The sequence below is a fragment of the Trematomus bernacchii genome, unplaced genomic scaffold (assembly GCF_902827165.1).
Source record: "Trematomus bernacchii unplaced genomic scaffold, fTreBer1.1, whole genome shotgun sequence".
NCBI classification, from domain to species: domain Eukaryota; kingdom Metazoa; phylum Chordata; class Actinopteri; order Perciformes; family Nototheniidae; genus Trematomus; species Trematomus bernacchii.
The window spans coordinates 4,931,462-4,944,020 of NW_022987609.1; the positions used below are offsets into that span (position 1 = coordinate 4,931,462).

The window sequence follows — 12,559 nt, forward strand, 5'->3', positions numbered from 1 at the left end:
TTCTAATGAAGACTATTATAAGTGTAAGTCATATTGTCGCCAGCAGGTGGCTCTCATTCAATAAACCTGAACTAACTAATTCAGTTTCAGTCTGCAAAGAGTCGCAGTGAACGATTTCCGCCGTCATAACAGACAACATGACAGAATCGGGGCAAAAGTTAAAAATATTCAAGTTTTTAAAGATCGTTATTAGTAGTTTCCTCATAGCTGCACTGCTGTTATTTACTATAGCATCTATCAGGACTCTTTCACTGGACGTTAATGTCGGACTTCAACTCGCACGATGGGAAAAGACGAATAACCTCTCGCTTGTCATAGACCACGACCAGAGAGAGGAGCTTCTTGCTAATTTTAAAGGTAGGCTAATATCCCCTTGCTATAGTCGGTGAATTATGAATTATCTTTGCCCTGTGTGGACAGCGCTGGAGGAAATGTGGAGCAGACACCTGGGACGGACGTTAACTAGCGTGTTTATCAATGTTAATTTATCCAGAGGCTATCCGGATCCCCACGGTGTCTTTTTCAGAGAAGGAGAGCAACACCACGGCGCTGCTTCAGTTTGACAGGCTCCTCCGAAAAGGTAAACAAAAGGCTGATGTGAACGTGACGTCATCAACGTTAAAGCTCTTCACCGTGTAATTTGTAAATGCTCCAGTGTTTTTTTATTTATTGCTGATGCTAACTGCAAACCATGTAGATCTGATTACTAGCTAACAACTTGAGCTAACGTTAGCTAAACGTTAACTAAACCTCATGACTGATGATTGTTTACAGCACACAGTAGAATCCAATTCAGGCCGAGGTTTACAAAGTGCATCACTCTACAGGTTCTAGCAGACTACTGAGATACATTTATAGCTTAACTTAAACAACAGCCTTTCATTTTCTTACGGGGTTCTTATTAAACAGTAAATATCCCTACTATCTTATCGCATCCTACCTACAGTCCCCCTAATTTATTCATAATTCTATAATTCAGTTTATAAAACAATATTGATTATAAAAAGCCTGCACATTACTATTTTTGGTGAGTGAATAATTGACTAATTAACAAATTATCCAAACGTTATATTGTGCAAAATGTCAAGACATGTCTAAAATGGGTTTGTGAATATTTAAAGAGGACATTTAGTTTTGTTTCCTTTTTTAATTTCAAGATATCACAACTTTTATTCCATAATATAGGAAAAGTGCTTAAGATGTTGGATCCTACATTTACAATGATCAAACTAAAAGCATTTTTTTTTAAAGATCCATTTTATAAACTTCATTCTAAACAGGCTTTATATAATCCTTAGCGTTTTTAGCAGACTCTAGAGCTCAACTAGATTAACAGAATACATTATACAACTTTTTTAATAAGCTGAATATTAAACCAACCTTACATTTGAAAGCAGATGGAGTTTCCTTTTTAAGCTTGGACTATTCTCTGTCAGTTTTCCCAACAGTTTTCTCTTCAAGCTTGGTTCACCATGAATTGGTGGCCAACTACAGCCACCTGTTTTGGGTGCAAGGATCACAGCATGACCTGGTGCCATACCTGCTGCTTGCTCACATCGATGTAGTACCTGCCTCAGAAGCAGATGGCTGGGAGGCGCCACCATTTTCTGCCCAGGAAATAGATGGCTTCATCTATGGAAGAGGGACCATAGACGACAAGAGCCCTGTAATGGTGAGACAACAAAGGTTATTTTGTGCTGTTATTAAACATAGTTGAATTATATACTGATGTACTTCTCATGTGCCACGGAGACTAAACCAATATGCTTTATTCGTTCCAGGGTATACTCCAGGCACTAGAGTACTTGCTGAAAAAAGGCTATGCTCCACGCAGAGGATTTTACATTGGTCTTGGTCATGATGAAGAAGTACTTTAAATATTCATTAAACACTACTTGTGATCCTTAATAACCCCCTTTATTACATCTAAATGTTTGTATCCTTTAATATTTATTTGAACAGGTCAGTGGTTTCAAGGGGGCGTTGAACATAGTGCATATAATGAAGCAGCGTGGTGTGCAGCTTTCGTTTGTCATGGACGAGGGCCTGGCTGTACTTGACGGAGTCATCAGTGGTCTTCAAGGACCTGCTGCGCTGTGAGAACCTGTCATGCTCTAGTGTAAACATGATATTTAGTGTGCAGCGTTTCAATGTTAAAAGGAAACTATTTGGCAGACATCACAACAAACTCAAAAGCTTATAGCATAACATTGCATGACTCCAGTAAATTGTTGGATAGGTCGTTTGATTGACATTTGTACATTATGTGTTTGATGTGTGTGTATTTGTTTTTGCAGAATTGGAATCAGTGAAAAAGGTTCAGCGACTGTAAAGCTTAGTGTGTCTATGGTCCCTGGTCACTCCTCAATGCCTCCTCGTGAGACCACTATTGGGATCTTGGCTGCAGCAGTCAAAAGGTGAAGGGAATGTTTCCTTAAAATGTACATTTTTAGCTAATTTTATTTCCTTAAAATTAATTCAAATTAGTCGTTGTGTTCATGCATCCTACTACATACCACTATTATCAGTCCTTGAATAAAGAAACACAATCTTAAACTCTAATGCTCTTTTCTCAGACTAGAGGACAACCCTATGCCGAGATTATTTGGTCATGGGCCTGAACGCGAAACATTTGAGCACCTGGCGCAAAACGTAAATGAAGCCAACTTGGTCCACTACTTATCATTACATATAGTACATTAGCTCTCCTTATGTTGTTAATCCGTTTCTCAATCTTGTCTTTAGTTCGGGCTCCCAATGAAGTTCATAATGTCAAATTTGTGGCTGTTCGCCCCACTTCTTGGCAGGTAATCGCGTCATTAAATGTACTCAGCATGTCTCCTTATGATTTTGATCATTGAGATGAATCATTTAGCATGTTTGATGTTACAGGATACTTGAAAGAAAACCAGACACTAATGCTTTTGTAAGGACAACCACTGCAGTCACCATGTTTAATGCTGGAGTTAAGGTACAGTTTTTAATGATCAAATAGAGGGTCATTTACTGGATATTCAATTGTACATTTGCATTTGTCCAAACCCTGAATTCTCTTCCACTATGTAGGTGAATATCATCCCTTCCCTCGCTGAAGCGTATGTAAATCTACGAATCCACTCAGCACAATCATTAAAAGAGGTAGAGTCAGACATTTGATTTTCTTCTTTAAGAATTCCTGATGTCTCTTCATAAATACGTTGAGCTAAATGAGATGTTTGCTGTCTAGGTCCTGGACCTTATCCAGTCTACAGTGGGGGACCAACGAGTGAAGATAGAGCTTGTTGATGGGTTTGACCCTCTGCCTGTGAGCTCTGCAGATGAAAAGTCCTTTGGCTTCCAGATCATTAAGAAGACAGTGCTGGACATGTTTCCAACAGTTACAGTTGCTCCAGGTAAAATAATCCAGCAAAAATCTAATTGTATATAAAAGCTTTTGCTAAAATATTCCATAAATGTTTGGATATAATATTTTATGTGCAGGTATCTGTATTGGGAACACAGACAGTCGACACTTCAAAGACCTGACGAATGACATTTATCGCTTCGCCCCCATCTGGTTTAAACCAGGTGATGCTCAGAGGTAAGGATCTAGTTTATCCAACACTGAATTGAAATAGTCTTGAAAAAGCCTGCTGCAGTAATCACTATAAGTTGCTTGAACATAGTTGTACTTGGCAAACTATAAGACAACTTGAACAAAAGAGCTTTCTGCTGTTGGTCACATGTTTATGTTGCAACCTTATGATGTAATGTTGTGACCTAATTTTACGGTTCAGACTTAAAACTCCCTCTTGAACAAATATATAAGAATTGTATGCACAGAACCAACCTTTAGCCTAGTTTACACATCAGCTGTGGTAATACAAAAAAAAATCCTGCAAGAACAGCACGAGGAAATCCAACAAAGAAAACGTATTTGCTTCTTTTTAGTTGCCATACATTTTGTTATTTTCTTTTAGATTCCATGGGATCAACGAACGGATTTCCAAAAAGAACTACGAGGAGGTTGTAGTATTTTACTTTAGTCTGATTCAAAACTGTGATATTCAGAAGCTCCCCGAACCTCACAGCTCTGTCCATGAGCTCTAAGGAATATACTCAAAAGACTATGGGTATCAATCAAACAAGTGCAATTTAAAAGCCTGTGATATTTTTATTTATAATTTCAATAGCACCCAATGTAGTCAATTAATTTTCTAAATATAATGTGAATCTGCATTTTAGACCATAAGAATTTTCCATTATCCTGTAATCAGATTAACAGTTAACAACAAACCGCTATATAAATAAACAAACCTTAACCATAGCCCTTTAATCTTGTTTGATGACATACAGTGTTGACCTTGTTGTGATGAAATTATAACGGGGTAACCATGAGGAGCTCTTTAGCATTTGTAATTAGGATTTTGTGCAACACTGCTGTAATGATCTTTGAATGTATAATGATGATGGTATTAAATGAGTGATAACATTTTCGGTTGCACTGCTGCTTATAATACCGTAGTACCTGTAATAAATGATAACTTGTAATACAATGACTGCATAAATACTTTTTGGCTGCTGATTGGAAATGCTGAATGGATATATTTCAAACTTTTGTTTTTGTTTACTCAAATACAGCATTTTTCAAGAACTCTATACTATCACTGACTGGCTATTTAAAAATAAATCCTGATTTGTTAATGTGATCTGAATTTGCAAATTCAACAAATACATTTTGATGAAGTGCTTCTTGTCATGTGATATATTTTATTTAAGTTTGGCAGTGAGATGATGCAATATGTTTCAGGTTGTAAACTATTCTACTTCAGAATGAATACAGCTGCAACAATATTTTTTAATGGAAATGGCAGAATGAGAGGTAAAATTACATGTTCTATAAAATATCACAGAAGCTGACGACCTATTATGCAACAATATTAAAACTCAAAGGTTCCAGTAAAACTACATGGGATAAAAAGGCAAATATGTAGGCTAACATGTATTAAAAAAAAGGAGCAAACAGAAATGTGGTCTCCATCACTTATACAAAGCAAACAACCGAATAAGACGATAAACAAAAAAGTCAAGCCAAGTACCGTCTTTGTGTGTCACATCTAAAGACCGTATAATACCTTTGGATAAAGCACATCCAAGAACACCAATAATGATAATAAAAACCCAACCAAAAATGTATGTGGGGGTGTATTAATTACCAGTCATGTATAGTACCAATAATACATGCTCATTTAGGGCCAGTTACAGCACTTGCAGTTATCTTGGTAGACGGCAGTTCACACCAAGTACTTTTGGCTCTGTGTTTGGACCATCTGGTGTAGTAACACACCAGGTTGGAAGAGGCTGAAACATGTAAGTGATCAGTGAACGTTCTTGATAAACATCGTTAATTATTAGGGGAATGAATTAAGGTGCTATAGTCAGGCTTTTTATTGTACATAAACTCACCCAAGCTGGTGATGATCAAACAGAGACCTTAAAGTGAATCAGTCAACATTAGTTTAAAATGGAGCCCTTATTCAAACATCAAGTTAATCAGTTTAAAATGCCTTACCTGCAGTTATAATTAGCTTGCTCATGTTTGTGCTGTGGGGATAGGCAACAATAGAAAGAAAATCATGAGTTTAAAACCAATAAAAAATATGTAAACCATTATATTTTTTCTGGTATGAATCGTTTCAGTAGCATTTACCCGTTGCTATGTCTGAATAATCAATTCATTTAAAAGCAAACAACCCAACTTGAAATATCTGTAGTTCCATTTCCAAACTACGTACAGTACAACCTCAAAAAAACTAAAATATGTTTCATGTCGGTGCTCATATAAAATAAATAAGACTTTCCCACATTTCATGAATGAAATAACATGTTTTTTATTATTATTAGTCAATTTATTGAACATGTTAGAAACAAAACAAATAATAATAATTATAATAAAGAGAAGCAAAATAAAATTAAAAAAATAAACGTTCAAGGTATAAAAAAATAAATTCTCAAATAGTTTCCATCATGTTCAAAAGGGGCAAGAAGAAGCTTATACACATGTTGATTCAGATCACTGGAGCCTGACGATGTATAAACCTCAGTTTGCTATGAATGCTATTCAGTCCAACACAATGGACTGCATCGTATTGTCCTTCAAATATCTTTTGTTTTTGTGTATACGACTACTATTGTGTAACAAAAAACACCCACAGAATGTAGACAAATATATAAAAGAGATACAAACACATAGTTCAATCACGCAGACAAAACCAGACACGTTCTTTCAAAAATATGTTTGTATCATTCATTTGTTTGTAGATTTATTGTATTCTAACTTTGGTTCTCACTCTTTATGTGGATTAAGTTTCATTAAATGTTGAAACACCCCCTTGGAATAAATAGCAAATTATGAAATGTGTTTTATAACCACATCTTGTCCAAAAGAAAACATTATTTAATAAAAGAAGATGATTTGATCAACTACTAGTCAAACATGGTAACAGTTGTTAAGGACTTCTCATTTTGAATTAAAACATTTCAAAAATTATGAAAAATGTGTGTAGTTAAATAGGATAAAAGTTTGACACTTACACGTTGATCAGAGATGGAGTCAACTTTCTGTCCCTGCTGTGACTGAGGATGTGCGGCAACGAGGCCTTAAAAATGCAGCTAAAGGGCTGGGGCAGATTTAGGGGATTCAATTTGGAAGGGAACACTTTCAACTTTATTCTTCAAATTAATAAAGGTGCTTTTTCAAATATAATTTTAGTATAATTGACCTGTGTTTTAAAAAGTATATCACTAACCCACCCACTAAAACCCTGGTTAACCCCCAGTCAATTCATTTATGTAAGTAATTGCATTTAAATACCTGTCAATCAATTTGAAAATGATAGTGGTTAACAGCGTTCCATCAAGGTCAGGGTTTTGACACTGAGCAATTATGTTATGCAAGTCATGTAATGTTCCAGCACACCCATTTTTGCAACATGTGCACGCAGAGGACCTGTTTTTTCTTCTTTCTTACATGTGCATCAGGTTTAATTATCTTCCGTCATCTCATTTGTCTTTCCTGCAGTGAACCTTGTGATAGTTTTCACCTCTCACCGGGTAAGAAGTCATACAGAGCTGACACTGTGAGGAATGTTCACAGTTCATCAAACAAATCTATACTTTAAGTACGTTGTTTTATTTGTACCTAATTTATAACCCAAACCAAACTTCTATATACGTAGATACTGTAATGTACTTTTGGAGAAAGCTGTTTCAACATGATTCCTTGGTATAAAGATGGACAAAAAGTTAAACTGGGAACTATTTAATCTAAAATAGAAACACGTATGGGTATAAATTGCCGCCTATAAATAGAGGAAGTAGTTGGTTGTGGTTTATCATTATAAAACTTACAGCAACTTTGCTTGGGTGAGAATGTATTAATCAAAACAAAAAAAGATGAATCGTTGTTAGATTTACATTTTGTGCAGGATACCATACAGACAGTTCTTCATTAAAAGGGTTTAAACAATTTCTTAATTAAAACTGTATAATAAAACATCACATTTTAAAAGTCCGTCAGTTTTCCCAGCGTCATAGTCAGGAACATGTTGGATTTCCAATTTCTGTTTCTCATATTTTATTTATAATGTTGAACACATAGATCATTTAAAGAGGGAGTCTGTGGCTCAGTGGGATAGTTCGCTGATCTTCGTATTAGGGGAGAGCAAGTTTAAGTCCCACTGCAGTCAGCATGTCGTTGTGTCCCTGGGCAAGACACTTCACTTTACTACTGAATGTATGTAAGTCGCTTTGGATATAAGCGTCTAACAAGTGACATGAAATGTAATGTAATGTAAAGGATAGTACTGTAGCTTTTTGTAAGAGCAGGCATTGAGTGTTCTTGTATTTTAATGTGTTATTTTATACCTCAGAACTGTGGGAAACAGTATTTTGATCTTTCTGTGTGTACAAACATATTTTGAGATTGACAATAAAGAAACACGAAATGAGCTAAAACTGTTGAAACAACATAGTGCTGCTGACAAGGGTGTTATCATATATAAAATATCAGTATAAGCAGCTTTTTCATATTACAGGAAGTCATTTTTGTAATTGTTTGTAGACAAAATGCAGTAGCTTGCACTGGTTCTCTCATTTGAATGTATTTTCCATGAGGCAGCTTGTTTTTGTTGAATGTGTCTTTTGAATTAGAAAAATCGATCCGGACAAACAAGATGTGGAAATCTTAGTCTTGATAAGTTAAGGTATTTCTTTTTTTATTAACTCATTAATTTAGCGATATTCATTTATATTTATTCACATGAAGACATTCATTACATAAATACCTGCTATAGGAAACATTTGTGTCTTTATGTAGGACAAAGGCAATCACTCAGTTGCTGAATAGAAACCAAATCCCATACAACAGGGTTAGATACACCAACAATTATATAGATATACAATAACCACATAATTAGGTAAGGCATGTCAGTTTGAATATTAGGAGTGAGAAAAACAAGAACATACACACCCAGCTGGTTTAGGTACACCTTCAATAACAGACATCAACATGAATACAACTGTATTTACACAGTACAACATGCTTGTATTATGTCTTGATAAACAATAATAATTGCATATTGATGGACATGGATCGAAGAACATTGTTACTCTTAACATATACAGTAAAGGGTTTCCCACACATAGACTTTACTTGGGCGGGCCGCCCAGGTATATTAACGGCCGCCAAAGTATATTTAGCGACCCATTTAGGTTTTTTAGCCATTTAGGTTTTTTTGTTGTTGTTTTTTTTACTACTGGTATGCTTTTTTTAAATATTAGATTTGTTCCCTGATCTGATTGTATTGTTATTGTTAGGTAACTGAAAAGAGGAGGAAGTAAAATATGTAAACTTTTTCTTATTGTTAAGTGTAGTATATCAGTGAGGCCTACATTATGTTTTCTTAAATTAACTCAATGGTGATTAATAACAGGAAATTGTAATTATAACAGCTTTTGACAATTCTCCCCATTTGCTTCGAAAAATAAATGATACCACTTTTGCGCGGTAAAATGATTCATGTACAACACTTTAGGGCCTTGTGCAGCACGTGCAGGACGCTTTAAAGACCACATCTGCTGAGCACTTTTGGAGATGACCTCGCCCATTGTCACAGTGGTTAGGGAAGTGCCCCGTTCGGCCAACACAGCCGTTTCCAGAAGGTGTTTTAGTGGTTGAGGGTGTTGCAGGGGGAGTTGTTGTGGTAAGGCCAGGAAAACCTAAAATAATAAGTCATACAAATGTATAAATTGTCTTTAACACCATTTGTCATCATATTGAATTTTCATTCAGAGTATCTCTTCCGAATTAATTTACTTTTCTACATAATTAAGTGTAACCACATGTATGCAGTGAATAAAATACACACATACAATCTCCTCCTCATTAGAGGATGGGATGTACACGGTTGTGTTTATAGTAGTTACCTTAAAACAGGAGATTATGCAGGTGGCTGAGGAAAGGGTTGTTGCCCATTTTGCAGAACTGTCCATTCATATCATCTAGGTCCAGAGACCAAAGAAACGCTCCTCCAAAGTTGTTAGTCTTTAGGTAACTGACCTAAGAGGATGAGGAACAAAACACTTTAAAAGCTGAGGCCAGGTGGACCAACTATCTATTTAACCAGATTTGTGTACAACCAGCCATTTGTAAAGGATTTTCCGATTAATAGTTTGAATTAAATAAATGATTACCTTAGTGTCAAGGCTTTTTTTGTTGTCAAATCCAACCCATTGATTTTCTGTGGTGGCATATGGAGCTTTCTGATCAAGTATCAGCTCGGATGTAACTCCATCAAGATAAAGGCATGTCTGAACAAAAGGGTTACAAAATGTCAACATTTCCAACAGAAATGTGTCACACCAAATACTGCGGAATCTGTAAGGCTATAATAAAGTGATCGATTTAAATGTATTTCATTCACAGGTTGCAATTTACCTCATAAGCAGCCCAGAAGCCTCTTCCCCAGTGTAACATCCTTCTTCACCAGGACCATTCGCTGGTGCTCCAACATCACTGGAGGCAGTGGAGAGATCAAAAGCTCTCCCGTATGCCGCTAACCCCAAGTTTAGCTTTTGTGCTGGTGCTCCCCGGTCCCGCCAATACCGCATAGCATAGTCCTAAAATGTGGATTAAAATAACAAAATACAATGAGAACGCATCTCTTAAAATAACTTTTGTTTTTGCAGTGTACATATGAATCCCTGTACTTACAGTGTTAGAGTACGTTTTGTTTCCTGTGTCCTGGGATCCGTTGTATAAGGGGCTGTGATGTCCTGTGACACTTTCCCAGGGGCCGTGAAAATCAAATGTCAACACATTAATGAAATCCAGGTGCCTGAAAAAGAGAAGAAGAGATCACATTCAGAAAAACAAAGACAACAGGTAATCATGGGTAATGTAAAGAGATACATGATATCATTCTTACTTGGCAATCTGTGGGATTTGATAACTGGCATCGATGGTTGCTTTCTCAGCAGAGACACTAGCAGAGATGATTAGGCTGTCACGGTTAATTGTTTCCCCCTCATACTCAAAGGCCTCTTTGAGCTCCTACACAAGAAGCATGGTTAAGTTTACATTTAGTTTACAATCTGATATTTACATATGTGCTATAGACAGTAAGATCAATTCAGGATCTGACCTTGCAAAGCATTGTGAATCTCTGCTTGTCCTTTGATGTGCTTCCTGCTCCTCTGGGGTTCCTCCAGTCAAGGTTTAGCCCATCAAACCCATTTTCTCTCAATACTTTTATAGCAGACTGGATGAATGTTTCTCTGTTTTGTTTTGTTGCCACCATTGCAGTAAATCTGGTGAACAGTTTAATAAAGCAATGCTCTCATGAAGACACTCAACATACTGCATTTAGGGGCTCTGTTCTAATAGCTCAAACACTAAGCAATTTGCAAAGACAAATAAACAGACATGAGGCAAATGGTCTAGTGAGCATGTCTTTCACTCGTAATTATGAATGATGATTAAAAAGAGAAATTATTTGCACCAAGCGTGCATCAGCTTAAAAGAAAAAGGTATTTAAGTGATTAAAATTGGTCGCATTTCATTTGCATGGATTTAATACAAACACCCAACATCAACACATTTACTTAATAAAGTTTCATGGTAGGTAAAAAAGTACCAACATTTAAAAAAGGTTGCTCACATTTTTCTTTATCAATTATATTATATTATTATTAATAATTAAGTGACTTACTTTTGTGTGTCAAAGGTCAAGCCACCAACAGCCAGCAGGGTTTTGAGCAGTGGATTCCTGTGAAAGCAAAATATGTTTAGTTATTATTGTCTAGAAAAATCCAACATTTTTGCACAACTTTTGCAGACCATCCAAAGGGTCTTCACTGACCTGGTTTTGAGTCCATTAAAGGACTGATAGCGTTGTATGTCAGTCCCACTGCTAGGGACCAGCTCGTTTTGGGTATTGATGTCAGAAAAAGCATAGATCAGATGGGTACACTTGTTCGGATCGATATCTGAAACCGTGAACTTTCCCTCATCCTCTCTATCTGCAGCCTCGCTGTCATAGTAACACACCAGCCTGGAGGAAGAGGCTGAGAGATGGAAGAAAATCACGATGTTTTTAATTAGCTTTGAAGACATCAATTATAACAACATCCTTTTTTGAGTAAGTATCTTTAGTTTTCTGTTATTAAGACAGTTAATTATGATAAATCCATGTTATAAACTTACCCAAGCTGGCGATGATCAAACAGAGACCTTCAAAAGGAATTACTTGTTAGCATCGGTTAAAAATGACTGTTAACAATGCAATTCACCCAAATCACAAAATAAAATAAAAACAATACACAGATTTTCTTAATATTTTCTACAAGTCTCCAGCATTACAGAAATGTACTACAGTAATCCCAATATATTGAAGGTGAATAGAATTTTCTGTATTTAAAAAAAAGTCCACGGCAACTTTTACTCTGGATAATCAAAAATGTCTGCATTGTTAGATCCTGCATTTTTATTTTTGATTAACTGACCCTTCAATTGAAACATTTACTTGACCAGTGTGTCTTATCTGTGGTGAGCGTGAACCTGCACATGTTGTCACTATGTGGAAAAGCAGAAATATGAAAAACAATGTTACATTTTCAGGTAAAAAAAACAAAAACAACATGATTTTCAGACAAATCCTGATTCTGTTGTCAAAAGTCAGAAAATGGCACATCTTTAGCAAGTTGTAGTTCAGTACAGTTATTTATACATTTTTTGACAAATATTTGCGATGGTAGCTTTCAGATTTTACGAAACAGTCATTTTTTTCTGAAAGATTAGTAGTGAAGCCAAAGGTATCAGCAAGTGACTACAGAATGGTCCCAAGAGTATTTCAGCCATTTAAGGACACTGGAGATGATAATGACATTCAGTTTCCCACTTGAATCACAAATCAGACACAACCACATAGCATAGAGTTATGATTGAGTGCTGTCCAGATTAATGAGACTCTTTTCTTGTCAAAAAGAATATGTTGCGTAGCAGGATGGTAATTACTAATAG

At 36.0% G+C, this 12,559-nt stretch overlaps 2 protein-coding genes across 2 annotated transcripts; one reads left to right on the top strand and one right to left on the bottom strand.

The window, feature by feature from the left end:
• The first annotated feature begins 71 nt into the window (after positions 1-71).
• On the top strand, positions 72-4,688 carry pm20d1.2 (peptidase M20 domain containing 1, tandem duplicate 2). Its single transcript, XM_034131920.1, has 13 exons — positions 72-357; positions 494-580; positions 1,437-1,672; positions 1,782-1,868; positions 1,963-2,096; positions 2,298-2,417; positions 2,577-2,652; positions 2,746-2,807; positions 2,893-2,971; positions 3,067-3,138; positions 3,227-3,392; positions 3,481-3,580; positions 3,960-4,688. The coding sequence occupies exons 1-13, from the start codon at positions 138-140 to the stop codon at positions 4,087-4,089; spliced, it is 1,569 nt and encodes a 522-aa protein (XP_033987811.1). The 5' UTR covers positions 72-137; the 3' UTR covers positions 4,090-4,688.
• A 4,382-nt stretch (positions 4,689-9,070) lies between these two features.
• On the bottom strand, positions 9,071-12,105 carry LOC117483414 (chitinase-3-like protein 1). Its single transcript, XM_034131744.1, has 11 exons — positions 12,063-12,105; positions 11,744-11,770; positions 11,400-11,604; positions 11,250-11,306; positions 10,683-10,848; positions 10,467-10,591; positions 10,253-10,376; positions 9,982-10,158; positions 9,733-9,861; positions 9,471-9,598; positions 9,071-9,215 (listed from the first exon to the last, which is right to left on the bottom strand). Exons 1-11 carry the CDS (start codon positions 12,103-12,105, stop codon positions 9,071-9,073), a joined length of 1,326 nt encoding a protein of 441 aa, XP_033987635.1.
• Between the last annotated feature and the right edge of the window lie 454 nt (positions 12,106-12,559).

Excerpts from the sequence above, each read along its gene's own strand:
- pm20d1.2 (XM_034131920.1), top strand. The coding sequence starts at position 138 with ATGACAGAATCGGGGCAAAAGTTAAAAATATTCAAGTTTTTAAAGATC. Across the intron at positions 2,097-2,297 it reads CTTCAAGGACCTGCTGCGCT|AATTGGAATCAGTGAAAAAG; the intron begins GTGAGAACCTGT and ends TTGTTTTTGCAG. Across the intron at positions 3,581-3,959 it reads AAACCAGGTGATGCTCAGAG|ATTCCATGGGATCAACGAAC; the intron begins GTAAGGATCTAG and ends ATTTTCTTTTAG.
- LOC117483414 (XM_034131744.1), bottom strand. The coding sequence starts at position 12,105 with ATGTGCAGGTTCACGCTCACCACAGATAAGACACACTGGTCAA. Across the intron at positions 11,307-11,399 it reads TTTAATGGACTCAAAACCAG|GAATCCACTGCTCAAAACCC; the intron begins GTCAGTGAAGAC and ends TTGCTTTCACAG. Across the intron at positions 9,216-9,470 it reads CACCTGCATAATCTCCTGTT|AACCACTAAAACACCTTCTG; the intron begins TTAAGGTAACTA and ends TGCAACACCCTC.